Here is a 16071-nt window from a genome sequence, read left to right on the forward strand (position 1 = left end):
GCATGTAGACCAAGCTGAATAAGTCAACATCAAGTAAAGGTACAGGGGGGAAATGTCACCGAACAAGACTTTATTGAGATTTTCTAAATGCCCATTACATACAGAATACCGTATACCATTAACAAACTATCAAAAGTGTGGTTTGAAATAAAAAAGAAACCTGTTATTGAAAAAGATTAAGACAAGGTAATCACAAATCCTATACAGTCATGTATACGGTATATAGTACGTAACATAACATTGTTAAGTGGCATTGGTTTCATGCCACATCCTATTGTGTTGTCTATTTACAAACCAGCAGTCTCAGCTTTTTTATTTGTGTATATTCTTTAAACAGACAGCAGTGTAGTGACACTTTTTAGTCCCCCCCAAAAAACGCAGCGTAGCTTTGTAGTTAGCTTGTTAAAAAGCAGATACCCCAGTCAGGTTTTTGTCACATTCTTAGATGAAAAAACCTGTAATATACAAATATAACTATATGTACAGTGCATTCGGAAAGTATTCAGACCCCTTGACTTTTTCCAAATTTTGATACATTACAGTCTTATTCTAAATTTGATTCAATAGTTTTTCCCCCTCATCAATCTACACACAATACCCAATAATGACAAAGCAAAAACTGCTTTTTATTGCAAAAAAAATACTAAAATAAATAAAATATCACATTTACATAAGTATTCAGACCCTTTACTCAGTACTTTGTTGAAGAACCTTTGGCAGCGATTACAACCTCGAGTCTTCTTGGGTATGACGCTATAAGCTTGGCACAACTGTATTTGGAGAGTTTTTCCCATTCTTCTCTGAAGATCCTCTCAAACTCTGTCAGGTTGGATGTGGAGCGTTGCTGCACAGCTATTTTCAGGTCTCTCCAGAGATGTTCAGTCGGGTTCAAGTCCGGGTTCTGGCTGGGCCACTGAAGGACATTCAGAGACTTGTCCTGAAGCCACTCCTGCATTTTCTTGGCTGTGTGTTTAGGGTTGTTGTCCTGTTGGAAGGTGAACCTTCGCCCCAGTCTGAGGTCCTGAGTGCTCTGGAGCAGGTTTTCATCTTGGATCTCTCTGTACTCCGTTCATCTTTCCCTCGATCCTGACTAGTCTCCCAGTTCCTGCCACTGAAAAACATCCCCACAGCATGATGCCGCCACTACCATGTTTCACCGTAGGGATGGTGCCAGGTTTCCTCCAGACGTGACGCTTGGCATTCAGGCCAAAGAGTTCAATCTTGGATTCATCAGACCAGAGAATATTGTTTCTCATGGTCTGAGAGTCTGTCATGTGCCTTTTACTGAGGAGTGGCTTCCGTCAGGTCACTCTACCATAAAGGCCTGATTGATGGAGTGCTGCAGAGATGGTTGTCCTTCTGGAAGGTTCTTCCATCTCCACATAGGAATGCTGGAGCTCTGTCAGAGTGACAATCGGATTCTTGGTCACCTCTCTGACCAAGGCCCTTCTCCCTCGATTGCTCAGTTTGGCCAGGCGGACAGCTCTAGGAAGAGTCTTGGTGGTTCCAAACGTCTTCTATTTAAGAATGATGGAGCCACTGTTTTCTTGGGGAGCCTTCAATGCTGCAGAACTGTTTTGGTACCCTTCCCCAGATCTGTGCCTTGACACAATCCTGTCCGACCTCACGGCTTGGTTTTTGCTCTGACATGCACTGTCAACTGTGGGACCTTATATAGACAGGTGTGTGCCTTTCCAAATCATGTCGTATCAATTGAATTTACCACAGGGTCAAGATGTAGAAACATCTCAAGGATGATCAACGGAAACAGGATGCACCTGAGCTCAATTTCGAGCAAAAGGTCTGACCACTTATGTAAATAAGGTATTTCTGTTTTTATTTTTTATAAATTTGCAAAAATGTCTAAAAAACTGTTTTCACTTTGTCATTATTGAGTATTGTGTGTAGATTGATGAGGAAAACATTTCAGTTAAACCATTTTAGAATATGGCTGTAATGTAGCACATTTTGGAAAAAGGAAAGGGGTCTGAATACTTTCTGAATGCACTGTACATACTGTCAATTTCTTTACTTTTTTCACACTTCACACAATACCACATGAGGACTCAACTAACACTCTTTAAAGGGATATATCAACAAAGGTATTGGAGCATGCAAAGATACAAAAGAGCAACTGATAACTACTGTATCTACTGTAAGCATAGATTCACAGCTAGGGTGGCCACACTTTCAAAGAAATCCTCCTTACATTTGTTTGTAGTTTTTCCTTACATCTTTTACTGTCTTTTCCCTTCTCAAAGTTTTTATATTTGAATTGTGCTTGTATACAAGTCAATCTACATCAATCTTGTAGATGTTATTTCAGAAGACCTGGAATAGACTGAGCTTTTTCGTCCAGACAACTCACTATTATTAGGCCTGGCGAAGCACATTGGCATCCATTTTCTTAGTAACTTCAGGACAAGACTCATGAATTTCTGCCCTACAAAGGCATAGATGATCGGATTCAAACAACAGTGTGTGAACGCTATCACCTCTGTCCACTGCATTGCCAGGTCTATGTTCTTGTGAGTTGTACAGTCCCCAAAATAGCTCTGTGCCTCCAGATTACGCAGGAGAATGACCACATTGTATGGGGTCCAAAAGCAGAAAAAGACCACTACTATGATGATTATCAGTTTGATGGCTTTGTGCTTTTTGGTGGTTTTGATATTGACTAGCATCGGAATGATTCTTGAATAGCAGATCACCATGACGGAGAGAGGGAGAAGTAGACCCAAGACATTCATCTCTAAATAAGAAACCTGGCGCCACATGCTACCCTCTGGATACTCTGGTTTACATGTTGAAATCCCGGACTCATTATTTACTTTTGTGAAAATGATTGTAGGCAGAGAGGCACAGAGACTGAGAGCCCACATGAACAGAGACAGAGTGACCCCTACTCTGACTGATCTGAACCTGTCCATTTTGTGAGCGTGGACTATGACCACATAGCGATCCACTGTCAAGATCACCATGAAGAAGATGCTGCCATAAAACCCCAGCATGTACAGTCCGGTTACCAGTCGGCACATAAAGTCCCCCAGGAGCCACTCGGCTGCGGTGGCATAGTGGGACCAGAAAGGCAGGGAGATGACGAAGAAAAGGTCAGACAGAGCCAGGTTGAAGAGACAGAGGTCTGTCATGCTTCTGGTCCTCCTAAATTTCACCAGGACATAGACCACCAGGCTGTTACCGATGAAGCCCACGATGAAGACCAGGCTGTAGAATGTAGGCAGAAACACCCGTCCAAACTCCTTCACATTGGCATTGTTGCATGGCTGGCTCTCTGATGCATCTAACCCTTCTGTATCATCATAGTAGGCGGAATAGTTATAATCTGTTGTTGGCTCCATATCCTTGTCTGTAGAAAGACAGAAATAGTATTGTTATTAGTCAAGGTGGTGTGCTTTCATTCAAAATCAACCTGAATAGTCAAAGTGGCAATCTGCAGTTGCAAATAAATCTGCAAACAATAAAAAAGGAGCCACCCTGCCGCTGTTTGGTTAAACAGCTGAGGGATGGGGCTGGAGAAATGTAACCTACTAATTATAATAATCATTTTGGGGGGAGGTGCTTATATTAGTCCTGTTACACACTTGTGGGAATTTACTTGTTCAAGTTTGTAATGTAAATGTGTTTCTTGCATGTGAAGATGGCTGGTAGCCTAGTGGTTAGAGCATTGGACTAGTAACAGGATGGTTGCAAGATCAAATCCCCGAGCTGACAAGGTAAAAATCTGTTGTTCTGCCCCTGAACAAGGCAGTTAACCCACTGTTCCTAGGCCTTCATTGAAAATAAGAATTTGTTCTTAACTGACTTGCCTAGTTAAATAAAGGTATCCTAAATATCCTGACACAGGGAGTGGGGCCAGGGTCAAACAATCTTATATTTTAGATTTCTATTGGTGTACAACAGTTTATATGAATGATAAATTATACTCTCTACAAATCTATGGTTATATATATCATTCATTTAAATGTAAAAACAATCACAAATTTCCCCTTTAAATTGTTCCTTTGAAATATTATCGTTGTACTGATATTCATCAAAACAAACAAACAAACAAACACAAGCGTCATGCCCATAGGCAGCACAGGGGCACATGCCCTCTTTCCCTTTCCCTCAGATTTGTTCTGTTTTATAAAAAATCCAAGCAATTTTTTTGTTAATTTTGTTTGTTTGTTTCTCTGTAATACTACTAGCCACCTAGCAATTTTATGAAGTTGGGTTTAGCTAGTCCAGATAGGTTCCCAATCTCATACCTAGCTACCAAGAAGCCATTTCTGCCTATCAATCAGGTTAGAGTAGCTAGCTTGTCTAACTATCTTAGCTGGCATGCCTTCTGGCAAGGTTGGCAGATTACTAAGTGTACTGAATAAAACTCACATTCATTTACAGATTTTACCCAGATTTTAGCAGAGAAGCATATTTAGTTTCTTATAAAGGCTGATTATACAGATTATGGGGCTGCTCTGACACCTTCAGGTGCTTATAGGTGTTCACTACACAGTCAAAGAAATCTAGAAAGTCATAGTCACTGTAGGAGAGCTACTGTAGGTTTTCGCTCCAATCCTAATCTAGGGCACCTGATTCTAATAATTAGCTGGTGGATAAACTGAATCAGGTTAGTTACAACTAGGGTTGTATTGAAAACCTAAAGGATGGTAGCTCTCCAGGAACAGGGTTGGAGAGTCCTGTAAGTAGTCTATAATTCATATTATATATATTAACAAAAGTGTATTTAAATTGGGGCACAAATTGAGTACGGTAATCCAACGACTGTCTTTAACTCTATTCAGCACTTCAAGTAATTATGTAATTTTTGTTCATTTTTTAATGCTTAAAATGTCACAAGCATAAATAATTGTTGTGTTACCTCTTAGAAATAGGTATAGATTTTATATCTTCAATAGGTTTCTAGATGTTGACAAAAAGTACTCACCAGGTATGATTAATGATCAATTAGCTCTTTGGTGTTTCTTCTCTGAGTCTCTTGAAGATGTATGTATTGCCCTGATGTACAATAGCCTATAGTACTGCTGCTGCATTCCTCCACCTCCCTTAGAAGGAGGTACTGTGAAAGTATTATAATGAAGTTGGGTTTGTTTCATACTGGTAATTTTAGACTCTGAGGTTTGGTTGTACACTCTTAGAAAAAAAGGTGCTATCTAGAAACGAAAGGGTTCTTCGGCTGTCCCCATTGGAGAACCCTTTGAAGAACCCTTTTTGGTTCCAGGTAGAACCCTTTTTGTTCCAGGTAGAACCTTTTTAGGTTCCATGTAAAAAACGTTCCATATAGGGTTATACATGGAATACAAAAGGGTTCTACCTGGAACCAAAAAGAGCTCCACCTGGAACCAAAAAACGTTATCCTATGTGGACTGCCAAAAAAAACTTTTGGAACTCTTTTTTCTAAGAGTGTAGTCTTTTGAAAGTCAAAGTCAACACATGTCCTGATATGATTACAAGCAAACATGATCTGTTTGTCAGAGAGTAGAGCATGCACTTGTGGGACAAATGGTGTGGAGGGACCCAGAGCCATAGATAGAGATACAGTATATGGCGCCTGAGCAAACCCTCCCCCCCAATTTTTTTATTTTTTATGTAATATATTAAAAAAATTATAATATGATTTAATTGCATCCATTTTACATGATATGGCAAAAATAAGTCAGCATGAGGCACACCATGAAGAGTGAAATATAGCGAAGTAACCTTTTTATGTAGCAGTAGAGACTGTATGTAGCCCTTTCCTGCAGTTAAATTATCTAGTGGCCTCATGGGTGTAATGTTATTCAAAAGTTMAATAAATTCATAATTAATAAACATTAAAAAAAAAATAACACAGAAAATCTGGTGTTTCTATGTCAAAGGATTTTGTTATATTTCAGTCTTCTGTGAAGTATATAAAGTGGAATGTTGGGATGCAAACTCAAAATTATAGACACTTATTTGTATTTTTGTTTTTATTATGGATCGCCACCAGCAAAATTAAGGCAGTTCATACAATTTTAAAACATTACAATACATTCACAGGTTTCATATTACACTTTGTGTCCTCAGGCCCCTACTCCACCACTGCCACATATCTACAGTACTAAATCCATGTGTATGTATAGTGTATGTGTATGTATAGTGCGTATGTTATCGTGTGTGTGTGTGTGTGTGTATGCATGTGTCTGTGCCAATGTTTGTGTTGCTTCACAGTCCCCGCTGTTCCATAAGTTGTTTTTAAAATCAGTTTTTTGTATTAAATCTAATTTTCCTGCTTGCGTCAGTTACTTGATGTGGAATAGAGTTCCATGTAGTCATGGCTCTATGTAGTACTGTGTGCCTCCCATAGTCTGTTCTGGACTTGGGGACTGTGAAGGGCCCTCTTGTGGCATGTCTTGTGGGGTATACATGGGTGTCCGAGCTGTGTGCCAGTAGTTTAGACAGACAGCTCGGTGCATTCAACATGTCAATACCTCCCATAAATAAAAGTAGTGATGAAGTCAATCGCTCCTCCACTTTCAGCCAGGAGAGATTGACATGCATATTATTAATATTAGCTCTCTGTGTACATCCAAGGGCCAGCCGTGCTGCCCTGTTCTGAGCCAATTGCAATTTTCCTAAGTRCTTTTTTGTGGCACCTGACCACACGACTGAACAGTAGTCAAGGTGCAACAAAACCCGTGCATGTAGGATCTGCGTTGTTGATAGTGTTGTTAAGAAGGGGGAGCATCACTTTATTATAGACAGACTTCTCCCCCATCTTAGCTACTACTGCATCAATATGTTTTGACCATGACAGTTTACAATCCAGGGTTACTCCAAGCAGTTTAGTCATCTCAACTTGCTCAATTTCCACATTATTTATTACAAGATTTAGTTGAGGTTTAGGGTTTAGTGTGTGTTTTGTTCCAAATTGAATGCTTTTAGTTTTAGAAATATTTAGGGCTAACTTATTCCTTGCCACCCACTCTGAAACTAACTGCAGCTCTTTGTTGAGTGTTGCAGTCACGTCGAATCACACTATTGTCTGATTTGAAGTCACACAGTGACCTCCTGTGGGCAGAGTTTGTGACAACTCCATCACTACTCATTAATAACAGTATGATAATTACACCATACATGTTGTTAAGTGAACATGATTTCGTGCAATCCTCAAACAGATCGATCCATATCTGATCTGAAGAATAAAATCATTCCATCATCTTTGTGCAATGATAAGTATCTAACACTAGAATTACATTATTATAAAGTTAGAAATATATTTTTAATTTCTGTTCATTTTAGTTTTTTATTTGAACTGAAATATCAATGTTCTCTAGATATTATTTTAAATGTAACCAGTGCAACCATTGCAGGAATATTGCAAAGAAAACGTATTTTGTTGACACAGTTTCCAAAATGGAGTATGACGTCAAGCATTTCATTAACTGCAAAACCACTCATGTCATCTATAGATTGGAATGTCCACAGTGCAAGGTGTTCTACATTGGACGGACAAAGAGACGCCTTCAAGATCGCTTGGCGGAACACAAGTACGCCATACGGGTAGGCAATGAAGACTACCCCATGGCAAGGCACTACAAGTCCTTACACCATGGCAACCCCGCCTCCCTACAAGCTATGGGTATTGATCATGTTCCGGCCTCAATTAGAAAAGGGGACCGTCTTAAACAGTTAAACCAAAAGGAAAGTTTTTGGATTTACAAACTACAGGTACCCTGTAGTTTAAATGAAGATATGGATTTCTCAACCTTCCTGTAGGGTCGTGATAGGTCCATTTGCTGTCATCTAGTGTACATTTTGCTCAATTGCCCTCGGCCATGTTTAGACTGTTGTTGTTCATGTTTGCTGTGTTCTAGTGTACTATGGAACATATTGCCTCCCTTKTTGACACTTCTCCCAGTCATATTTAAGGTTAGAACTACCTTTCTAGGCGTTCTGATACTTCTAGCTTGGAGWTMAATTTTTTGATAACATAGCTACAGTATTTCACTTTTTAATGTGTATAGTATTGCTTACTAGGTGTGTCCAATCAATTGTGTAACCACTCCCTCTTCAAATTAGGGCTAATTGGAAAAGCTGTTCAAAAGAGGACATTGTATTATTTTTGTGTACTCCCTGAGCCATGCATTTCGGCCATGCAGCCGAAACGCGTCAGATTTTTTAAACCTTGTTTCTATTGAACATGCCATACAAATAAAGGAATGTAAAATAATTATATGACGAGTGCCTTGGTCTTCCTTTCTTTTTGAGTTCTCTAGATATTCTTGGATGATCAGCAATGTGTGTAATGTACAATAAGTAGGCTGTTGTAGTGTGCAAAGAAAGGGGCGGGGTTTAAGTGAATAAGTTATTGCAAGGGATGCTGGGATCCAGGGTTTAAATTCAAATAGTTGGATTTTCAGTAGGATGAAGCTGAGATTTATGGAATTGGCAACTGTGAATTCTTCATTATCGATACGTTCGCTTAACTCAATAGAAGTAACCTTTTAATTAATATGCTCACCATGCCCAGATAGTGCCAGTTACAGCCTGCCTACGAAATGGACTCATTCTTTCCACGGTGCTACAGTAAATTATTCCCAAATTATACCTTTATAGTAGCATAGTTTTATTAAATTAATGTATAAACAGCGATCAAAACGTGAGTGTGTTTTAAGTTAAATGTGGGTCTCAGTAATAAAAAATAAAAAAGAGATTAATGAAAACTGTCGGGTTGTGTGAGTCCCAGTCCTACCGCTCGCTCGCCTTCTGGAGCTGGCAGTGAATTCCCAATGAGCATGATTGACGTTAGAGTGCTGACGAAGGCGGGCTTGGACTAGAACAGGGACAACAGGCATATACACGGATTATTCCGAAATCGCTTTGCAATTACCTGCTATGAGAATATGAAAATGAATTGAAACAATGTTTGAGTCGACGTAAGTACACTATTATACCTATCACATCCTGAAAGTTTGTGGTTACTTTGTGTCTCTGCGCTGCGACTTTTTGTTGTTGTGTAGACAACTGTTACTATGTTGCAGGACTTTAGTCTGCAAATTACTGTCAAATTTCAGCAGTCACATTTGTATGGACCTGTAAATCCTATTTTGCAATTGATGTGAAACTAATGTGTAATTCTTATTTTTAAATAGCCTAGCCTACTGACATTTTGTTGACTGTCGCCTAGAAGTAACCAAACAATTCTCAACTATTGTTTCGTTAGAAAAATAGCACCCATATTTTGTTTAAGAATGATAAAATAACACTTTTTTGTTTTTGTCCTATCGGTTATTTGGATATCAATGTGCTTAGATATCAGTAGAGCTTTGGTGTCCTTGATGACAGGACAAAAGGAAAACATTGAGGATAGCCAAACACTTACCATTGAAGTTGGATATTAGTAAAAACAGTCAGTGCCACATGCAGAAGATGGACTTTGGAGAAGTCAACACAGCCACAAAACCTCCAATAGGGTAAGTGTGAGGAATTTGAGGTATCTAATAACTGTTGTTTGTCTTTCCCATTCCAAATATGTATGTGAATAAGTATTGTGTTTGAATAACTGTTTAAACAATCAAATTATCATAATATTGAGGAATGGTGATGGAGACCATCTTGGTCATAAGGTGACTTGACACGAGAAACATGGAGAACTAGGCAAGTCATTTAAGAACACTCATTTTCAATGACAGCCTAGGAACAGTGGGTTAACTGCCTTGTTCAAGGGAAGAAGGACAGATTTATACCTTGTCAGCTCAGGGATTTGATCTTGCAACCTTTTGGTTACTAGTCCAGGGCTCTAACCACTAGGCTACCTGCCGCCCCCGTTTTACATTCTTACTGTAGCTCTGTCAAATATATACTGAACAAAAATATAAATGCAACATGCAATGAAACATGGGACCAACACTTTGCATGTTGCATTTATATTCTTGTTCAATGTGTGTGTATACATACATACATACATGCATACATGCATACATGCATATACACACACTAACGTTCAAAAGTTTGAGGGCACTTAGACATGTCCTTGTTTTCCATGAAATTAGTTGCAAAATGAATAGGAAATATAGTCAAGATGTTGACAAGGTTATAAAATGATTTAATTGAAATAAATATTGTGTCCTTCAAACTTTACTTTCGTCAAAGAATCCTCCATTTGCAGCAATTACAGCCTTGCAGACCTTTGGCATTCCAGTTGTCAATTTGTTGAGGTAATCTGAAGAGATTTCACCCATGCTTTTTGAAGCACCTCCCACAAATTGGATTGGCTTGATGGGCACTTCTTACGTACCATACGGTCAAGCTGCCTCCACAACAGCTCAATAGGGTTGAGATCCGGTGACTGTGCTGGCCACTCCATTATAGACCGAATACCAGCTGACTGCTTCTTCCCTAAATAGTTATTGCATAGATTGGAGCTGTGCTTTGGGTCATTGTCCTGTTGTAGGAGGAAATTGGCTCCAATTAAGCGTCGTCCACAGGGTATGGCATGACGTTGCAAAATGGAGTGATAGCCTTCCTTCTTCAAGATCCCTTTTACCCTGTACAAATCTCCCACTTTACCACCACCAAAGCACCCCCAGACCATCACATTGCCTCCACCATGCTTGACAGATGGTGTCAAGCACTCCTTTTCATTTTTTCTGCGTCTCACGAATGTTCTTCTTTGTGATCCGAAAACCTCCAACTTCGATTTGTCTGTCCATAACACTTCTTACCAATCTTCCTCTGTCTAGTGTCTGTGTTCTTTTTCCCATCTTCATCTTTTCTTTTTATTGGCCAGTCTGAGAATATGGCTTTTTCTTTGCCATTCTGCCTAAAAGGCCAGCATCCCGGAGTCGCCTCTTCACTGTTGACGTTGAAACTGGTGTTTTGCACTAGACACTCTAATGTACTTGTCATCTTGCTCATCTGTGCACCGGGGCCTCCCACTCTTTCTATTCTGGTTAGAGACAGTTTGAGCTGTTCTGTGAAGGGAGTAGTACACTGTGTTGTACAAGATCTTCAGTTTATTGTCAATTTCTCGCATGGAATAGCCTTCATTTCTCAGAACAAGAATAGACTGACGAGTTTCAGACCATTTTGAGCCTGTAATCGAACCCACAAATGCTGATGCTCCAGATACTCAACTGTCACATCTGCTCCTGCAACGCCCTCTATTGCTTATCCTGTGTCTCCTTGACCTGTCGCCACTCCTCCAGTATTCTCTCCCTCTGTGTGTGTGTGTGTGTGTGTGTGTGTGTGGAGAAAGGTGTGCTGGAGTCAGAGCAGATCCCCACCAGCTGCAACCTGTTCCATAATCAAGACCTCTACAAATACTCAGCCCTGCCACTTCCACGCTGCCAGATCATAATCTGCTCACTCTGCCCGCGCTGACTCTGGTCCCTGTCTCCAGTCCCACGTCTTGTCATCCTGCTACTCTGTTCTGGATTCCCCACTCTACTACTCCCTTGGATTACCCTCCGGACCTGCTTACCCTGTCTCAACCCCTCTCGCTCCAGCCTCAGCCTCCGCACCTGGGTTCCAGCAACCCGCCCCGTGTTTCAATAAATACCTTGGTTACGTCATCCAGTCTCCTCGTCTGAGTCTGCTCTTGGGTTCCCCCGTTCCCACTACTAGTCTAAAGAAGGCCAGTTTTATTGGTTCTTTAATCACCACAACAGTTTTCAGCTATGCTAACATAATTTCAAAAGGGTTTTCTAATGATCAATTAGCCTTTTAAAATGATAAACATGGATTAGCTAACATAACGTGCCATTGGAACACAGGAGTGATGATTGCTGATAATGGGTCTCTGTACACCTATGTAGATATTCCATAAGAAATCTGTSGTTTTCAGCTACAATAGTCATTTACAACATTAACAATGTCTACACTGTATTTCTGATCAATTTGATGTTATTTTAATGGACAAAAATMTGCTTTTCTTTCAAAAACAAGGACATTTCTAAGTAACCCCAAACTTTTGAACGTGTGTGTATGTGTATATATGAGGCTATATTCTTAAAAAAAAAAAAAATACACTTCATGAATTGTAAGCATAAAAACTATTTTTTCTCTTCTCTCTTTAGTTGAGGTAGTTGTCAGCAGACACATKAAAAGCCATAGCATACAGTACTGTATGTATTGACTGGCAGAGAATTCCAGTTGAATTCTATGGAAAATACATGTATTTGGAAAACATACTGATTGGAAAACAACTGTGGGCCAGTTCATAACAGAAGCTTTTTTGCAGTGGCTGTTACTGAATTTGTACTGTCTCTGTAGTTCTTTTGTCACCTCTGTTGTTGTTGTAATCTCTAAAACTGCTGTGTTGCACTTTCAATCTATCCTAATCTACACAATTACAGCATACAGTGTAATGCAAATCTTCTTACAGATGTAAATCGGACACTTCAGTACTGTATGGGATTGTTTTATACTTATTATTCTGTATCTTTTTTTGTGCAGGAACACGTTCTATCCTTCAGGTGTCATAATGTGGTAGAATCTATTTACTGCTGTTGTTATGGGAGGCTGAAGTCCACAACCCTTATTACTTGAAAGTAAATAAAATCCTTTGTATTTTGCACCCACCCTGCTGAAGGCTTTTATATAATCACCTCCTAGACATGTTGCAGAAAGCACATGATGAATAGTGGTTATTTAAAGACAGCAGTTGCTGAACATTCCCCTCTGCTCTGCCTGTCCCTCTGGAGACCAGTGGTGCCATTTCCTTGGTTATTCCCATTGACTGAACATTTTTCAAATCTCTTTTTCAAGTGATCCCTGGCCAAGAAAAGCAGTAGTTGGGTCGTTCCATCGATTAGGTGCCTTTTGAGCAGTGTAACTTGGCAAAGAAAATGATTTCTTTATTTCACAACATTTATTTTCTGTAGTGAAGAGCACGTTCAACTTATTAAAAAACACGTTTTCCCAACTTCTTAGGGATCGGCGTCCCGTCAACGGGATAGTTGTAAATCATGAAGCGCCGTGTGTCACGATCGCAGATTTAAGAGAAACAACAAATGTCGGTACATATAGGTGTCTTGTATCAGCTGAAAGCTTAAATTCTTGTTAATATAACTACACTGTCCAATTTACAGTAGCTATTACTGCGAAAAAATGCCATGCTATTGTTTGAGGAGAGCTCCTAACAAAACACTTTTTTCACCGCGATGGGTTTGATAAATTCACCTCCTGAAGGTGAAATGTGTACTTACATTCTGAAATCTTGCTCTGATTTATCATCCAAAGGGTCCCAGAGATAACATGAAGTGTTGTTTTGTTAAAATCCTTTTTCATATCCTAAAAAGGTCCATATAGCATGCACGATCGATTTTGTATTTCCACTCGTTCAATTTGCAAAGAAAGAATCTGTGAAAATCTCTAACCGTAAATGTTGTTTCAACCAGTCAAATCACATTTGTATTTGTTCCTCAGATCCTAGAATGTAACCAGACTTCACTATATCATTAGGTGTGTAGTATATCCTATAGGACACTAAATTTGGTCAGAGAGCGACGCCTTCATGGCAGCCGATGACACGGGCGGTCTTCACTTGATTGACTGTAACTTTGTTTGACCCCGATTGGTGCTTATTTGACAAAGCTAGCTAGATAGCCAATGAGCTGGGCTTTACGGGAGTAAAGGGGAAACCCTGTATCTGTCGCAAAATGTAGCCGCTAACCTTGTGCGACAGCAAGCCTTTTCCTTTTGGACAAAAATTATGCAAATGTTGAACTTATAATATGGCTACTAATACTGGAAAAGCTAATTCAAAGTCCAAGTATACAGATTTGACGATATTCTTGCAGAAAAATGTAAATGTCTCCTTCACGATTTGCCCGAATGTACCTGGGTGACTTCATACTAAATGTCATGTAGTTCACTCATACTTCAAGGCTGTCTCTTATACACATCTAGATGTGTATAAGAGACAGTAATTATTCTATATCGACATTATCAAAAATGAATCTAAACGTTTTTATATCGTTATTGAGGGAAGTAATTACCTCGATAATTATTGATTTATCGCCCAGTCCTATTTTGACCTATGGTCCCTGTCAATGGACTAGGGTGCCATTTGGGACACAGTCCACTTCTGAGGAGATGAAATGCTAATTTTTGATACCTGGGTGACTAGATTTTGAAATCTGAGCAGGCAATTTTAGTGGAGGCTACTAAAGCACGATGTGGTTTCAAAGTGATGGACTTTACCAAATGAAGCCCTGTAAAGGCCAGACAGGCGGATAACTGGCAGTCTGTAATTCATGTCTGAGGCTGTGTATGGACCCTGGTCAAAAGTAGTACACTACATAGGGATTAGGGTGCCATTTGGGACAAAACTTTCAGACATCCTAAGACACCAGCCAGCCTTTTTTGCTTAGCTAGCCCAGAGAGCCCTGCTCCTCCTAGCCCTGCTCTGCTTTACTGTGCTATAGGATGTTATAGGGAGTCCAACCCTGATCACAACAGTATGTGTTTTTAATTTTATGTGTATATTTATTTTGCATATTGTCATGTAGAAGATGACACAATTGCAAAATAGTCCCGCTTACTATTTCGGTGCGTTTCAACCATGTGGATACTCACTGTATATTGTGACATAGTTACAGTATAACTGCTCTGGAGTTAGCTTGAGTCTATTTGTTGTTTCTCTTTTGTGTGAATTGGAGTATTGTGTGTGTTTTAGGGGCTATGAGCATTCCAGTCCCAGGTCGAAAATGCTGAAGTGTATAGACCTAGGCCAACAGTCTTAATTAGCAGTGTGTGTGTGTGTTTACTACTGTAAATGCCTGGGCCTAGTGTTGTTGTCTGAGCTAAGGGACCATCTATAAGCGTGTAGTAATGGGTATTAGCCCAAATTGTCTCCAGATTGATGTGGGGTTTAGTTTAGGGCTCCCAGTTTCATTTGCCTGCCTCACAAAAGAGTTTGGTCCAATATAGCCTGGAAATGCAGAATTCTTCAGTTGCATGCAGCTTTAATATCCAATTAACTATCTATTATTGCTTGTAAACATTTGAAATTCGATTTTTAACTAGATGTTCATATTTTACCGTATGAAGTATATTACAGTCTGTATTTTAACATGTCCTTTTGCTCAAATGCTTTAGTGGCTTTTTGTTGTGGCAGAGTGACTACTCTCAGTGCCTGTTTTGAGTTTACAGTCGATTTATATGGACCAATGATAATTTAAAATAATAAGCCACTGTGCATCTTCACTTTGATTTCACCCTTTGACTGTCAACCATTTATTCTCTTATCACTATGTTGTCCATGCTTCTCTGTCTGTTCCCTGGTAATGTTACCTAAAATACACTCCCCATTAGCAGTAGAGAGTGTTGTCCCTCAGCACCAGCTACACTCCTGCTTGTCTCCCCAGACCAGACGGGCCTCAGACCAGCTTCAGAAACACCCAGTGCAGTGGGTTGTATTTTTGGTCAGGTTCAAGTCTGAAAGCTTGTAGTCCATTAACATTTTGCTCACTAAGCAGTCCCCCGCCCCACCCTCATTTTCCTTACTTACATTTATGTGTACAGATATAGGATCTTAATTTGATCACCCTGTTGCAGGGGGACATTTAAAACATTTTGTTTCTTTGAGGGTTTTAAAAGTCTTCTCAAGTTTGTAATTTCCTCTTTGAAATTTCAGACTTGATTTCCCTTATGAAATGTGTGTCAACCCCTACAAAAATGTTAATTCATTATAATCCACATAATAATTCACATTTCCTGTTGCTGCGGGATTATTTTCCTGCTGTAGCATACTGGCTKATTTATACTTTAGGTGTATCCCTAAAACTATAACCTTGACGTTTCTATTGAGGTGGATTGAGAGCAGGCATTTCTATTTGTTTTTCAAGAGAAGATCACTTTAATCTTTTTGCAAGATGATAGAGAAGTGATGTATTGTTGGCGGTGGTATATGGCTGGGAATAACTATTCTTGGCACTAGTCTTTATAAATAGTTCTCTGACTGCCTGGCACTAGTCTTTATAAATAGTTCTCTGACTGCCACCACCATCTCTGACTACCATGAATTACTTCCATTGACTCTTCAGGGCAGGTCCCAACACAAGTAGAGCATGTGCACTATCT

The 16071-nt window shown here is 39.6% G+C and overlaps 2 protein-coding genes across 2 annotated transcripts in view; one reads left to right on the forward strand and one right to left on the reverse strand.

The window, feature by feature from the left end:
* Positions 1-2219: 2219 nt before the first annotated feature.
* Positions 2220-5025, reverse strand: LOC111959048 (C-C chemokine receptor type 5-like). The gene is made up of 2 exons (XM_023980461.2): positions 4949-5025; positions 2220-3367 (listed from the first exon to the last, which is right to left on the reverse strand). The coding sequence occupies exon 2, from the start codon at positions 3357-3359 to the stop codon at positions 2298-2300; it is 1062 nt and encodes a 353-aa protein (XP_023836229.1). The 5' UTR covers positions 3360-3367; positions 4949-5025; the 3' UTR covers positions 2220-2297.
* Positions 5026-8387: 3362 nt separating this feature from the next.
* Positions 8388-16071, forward strand: part of LOC111958641 (protein cordon-bleu-like) — a 62503-nt gene continuing 54819 nt past the window's right edge. The window contains 2 exon segments of the mRNA XM_070437277.1: positions 8388-8921; positions 9298-9458. Coding sequence (XP_070293378.1) covers positions 9406-9458 — 53 coding nt within the window. The 5' untranslated portion in view covers positions 8388-8921; positions 9298-9405.

Source organism: Salvelinus sp. IW2-2015, linkage group LG35 (genome assembly GCF_002910315.2).
Source record: "Salvelinus sp. IW2-2015 linkage group LG35, ASM291031v2, whole genome shotgun sequence".
Taxonomy (NCBI): domain Eukaryota; kingdom Metazoa; phylum Chordata; class Actinopteri; order Salmoniformes; family Salmonidae; genus Salvelinus; species Salvelinus sp. IW2-2015.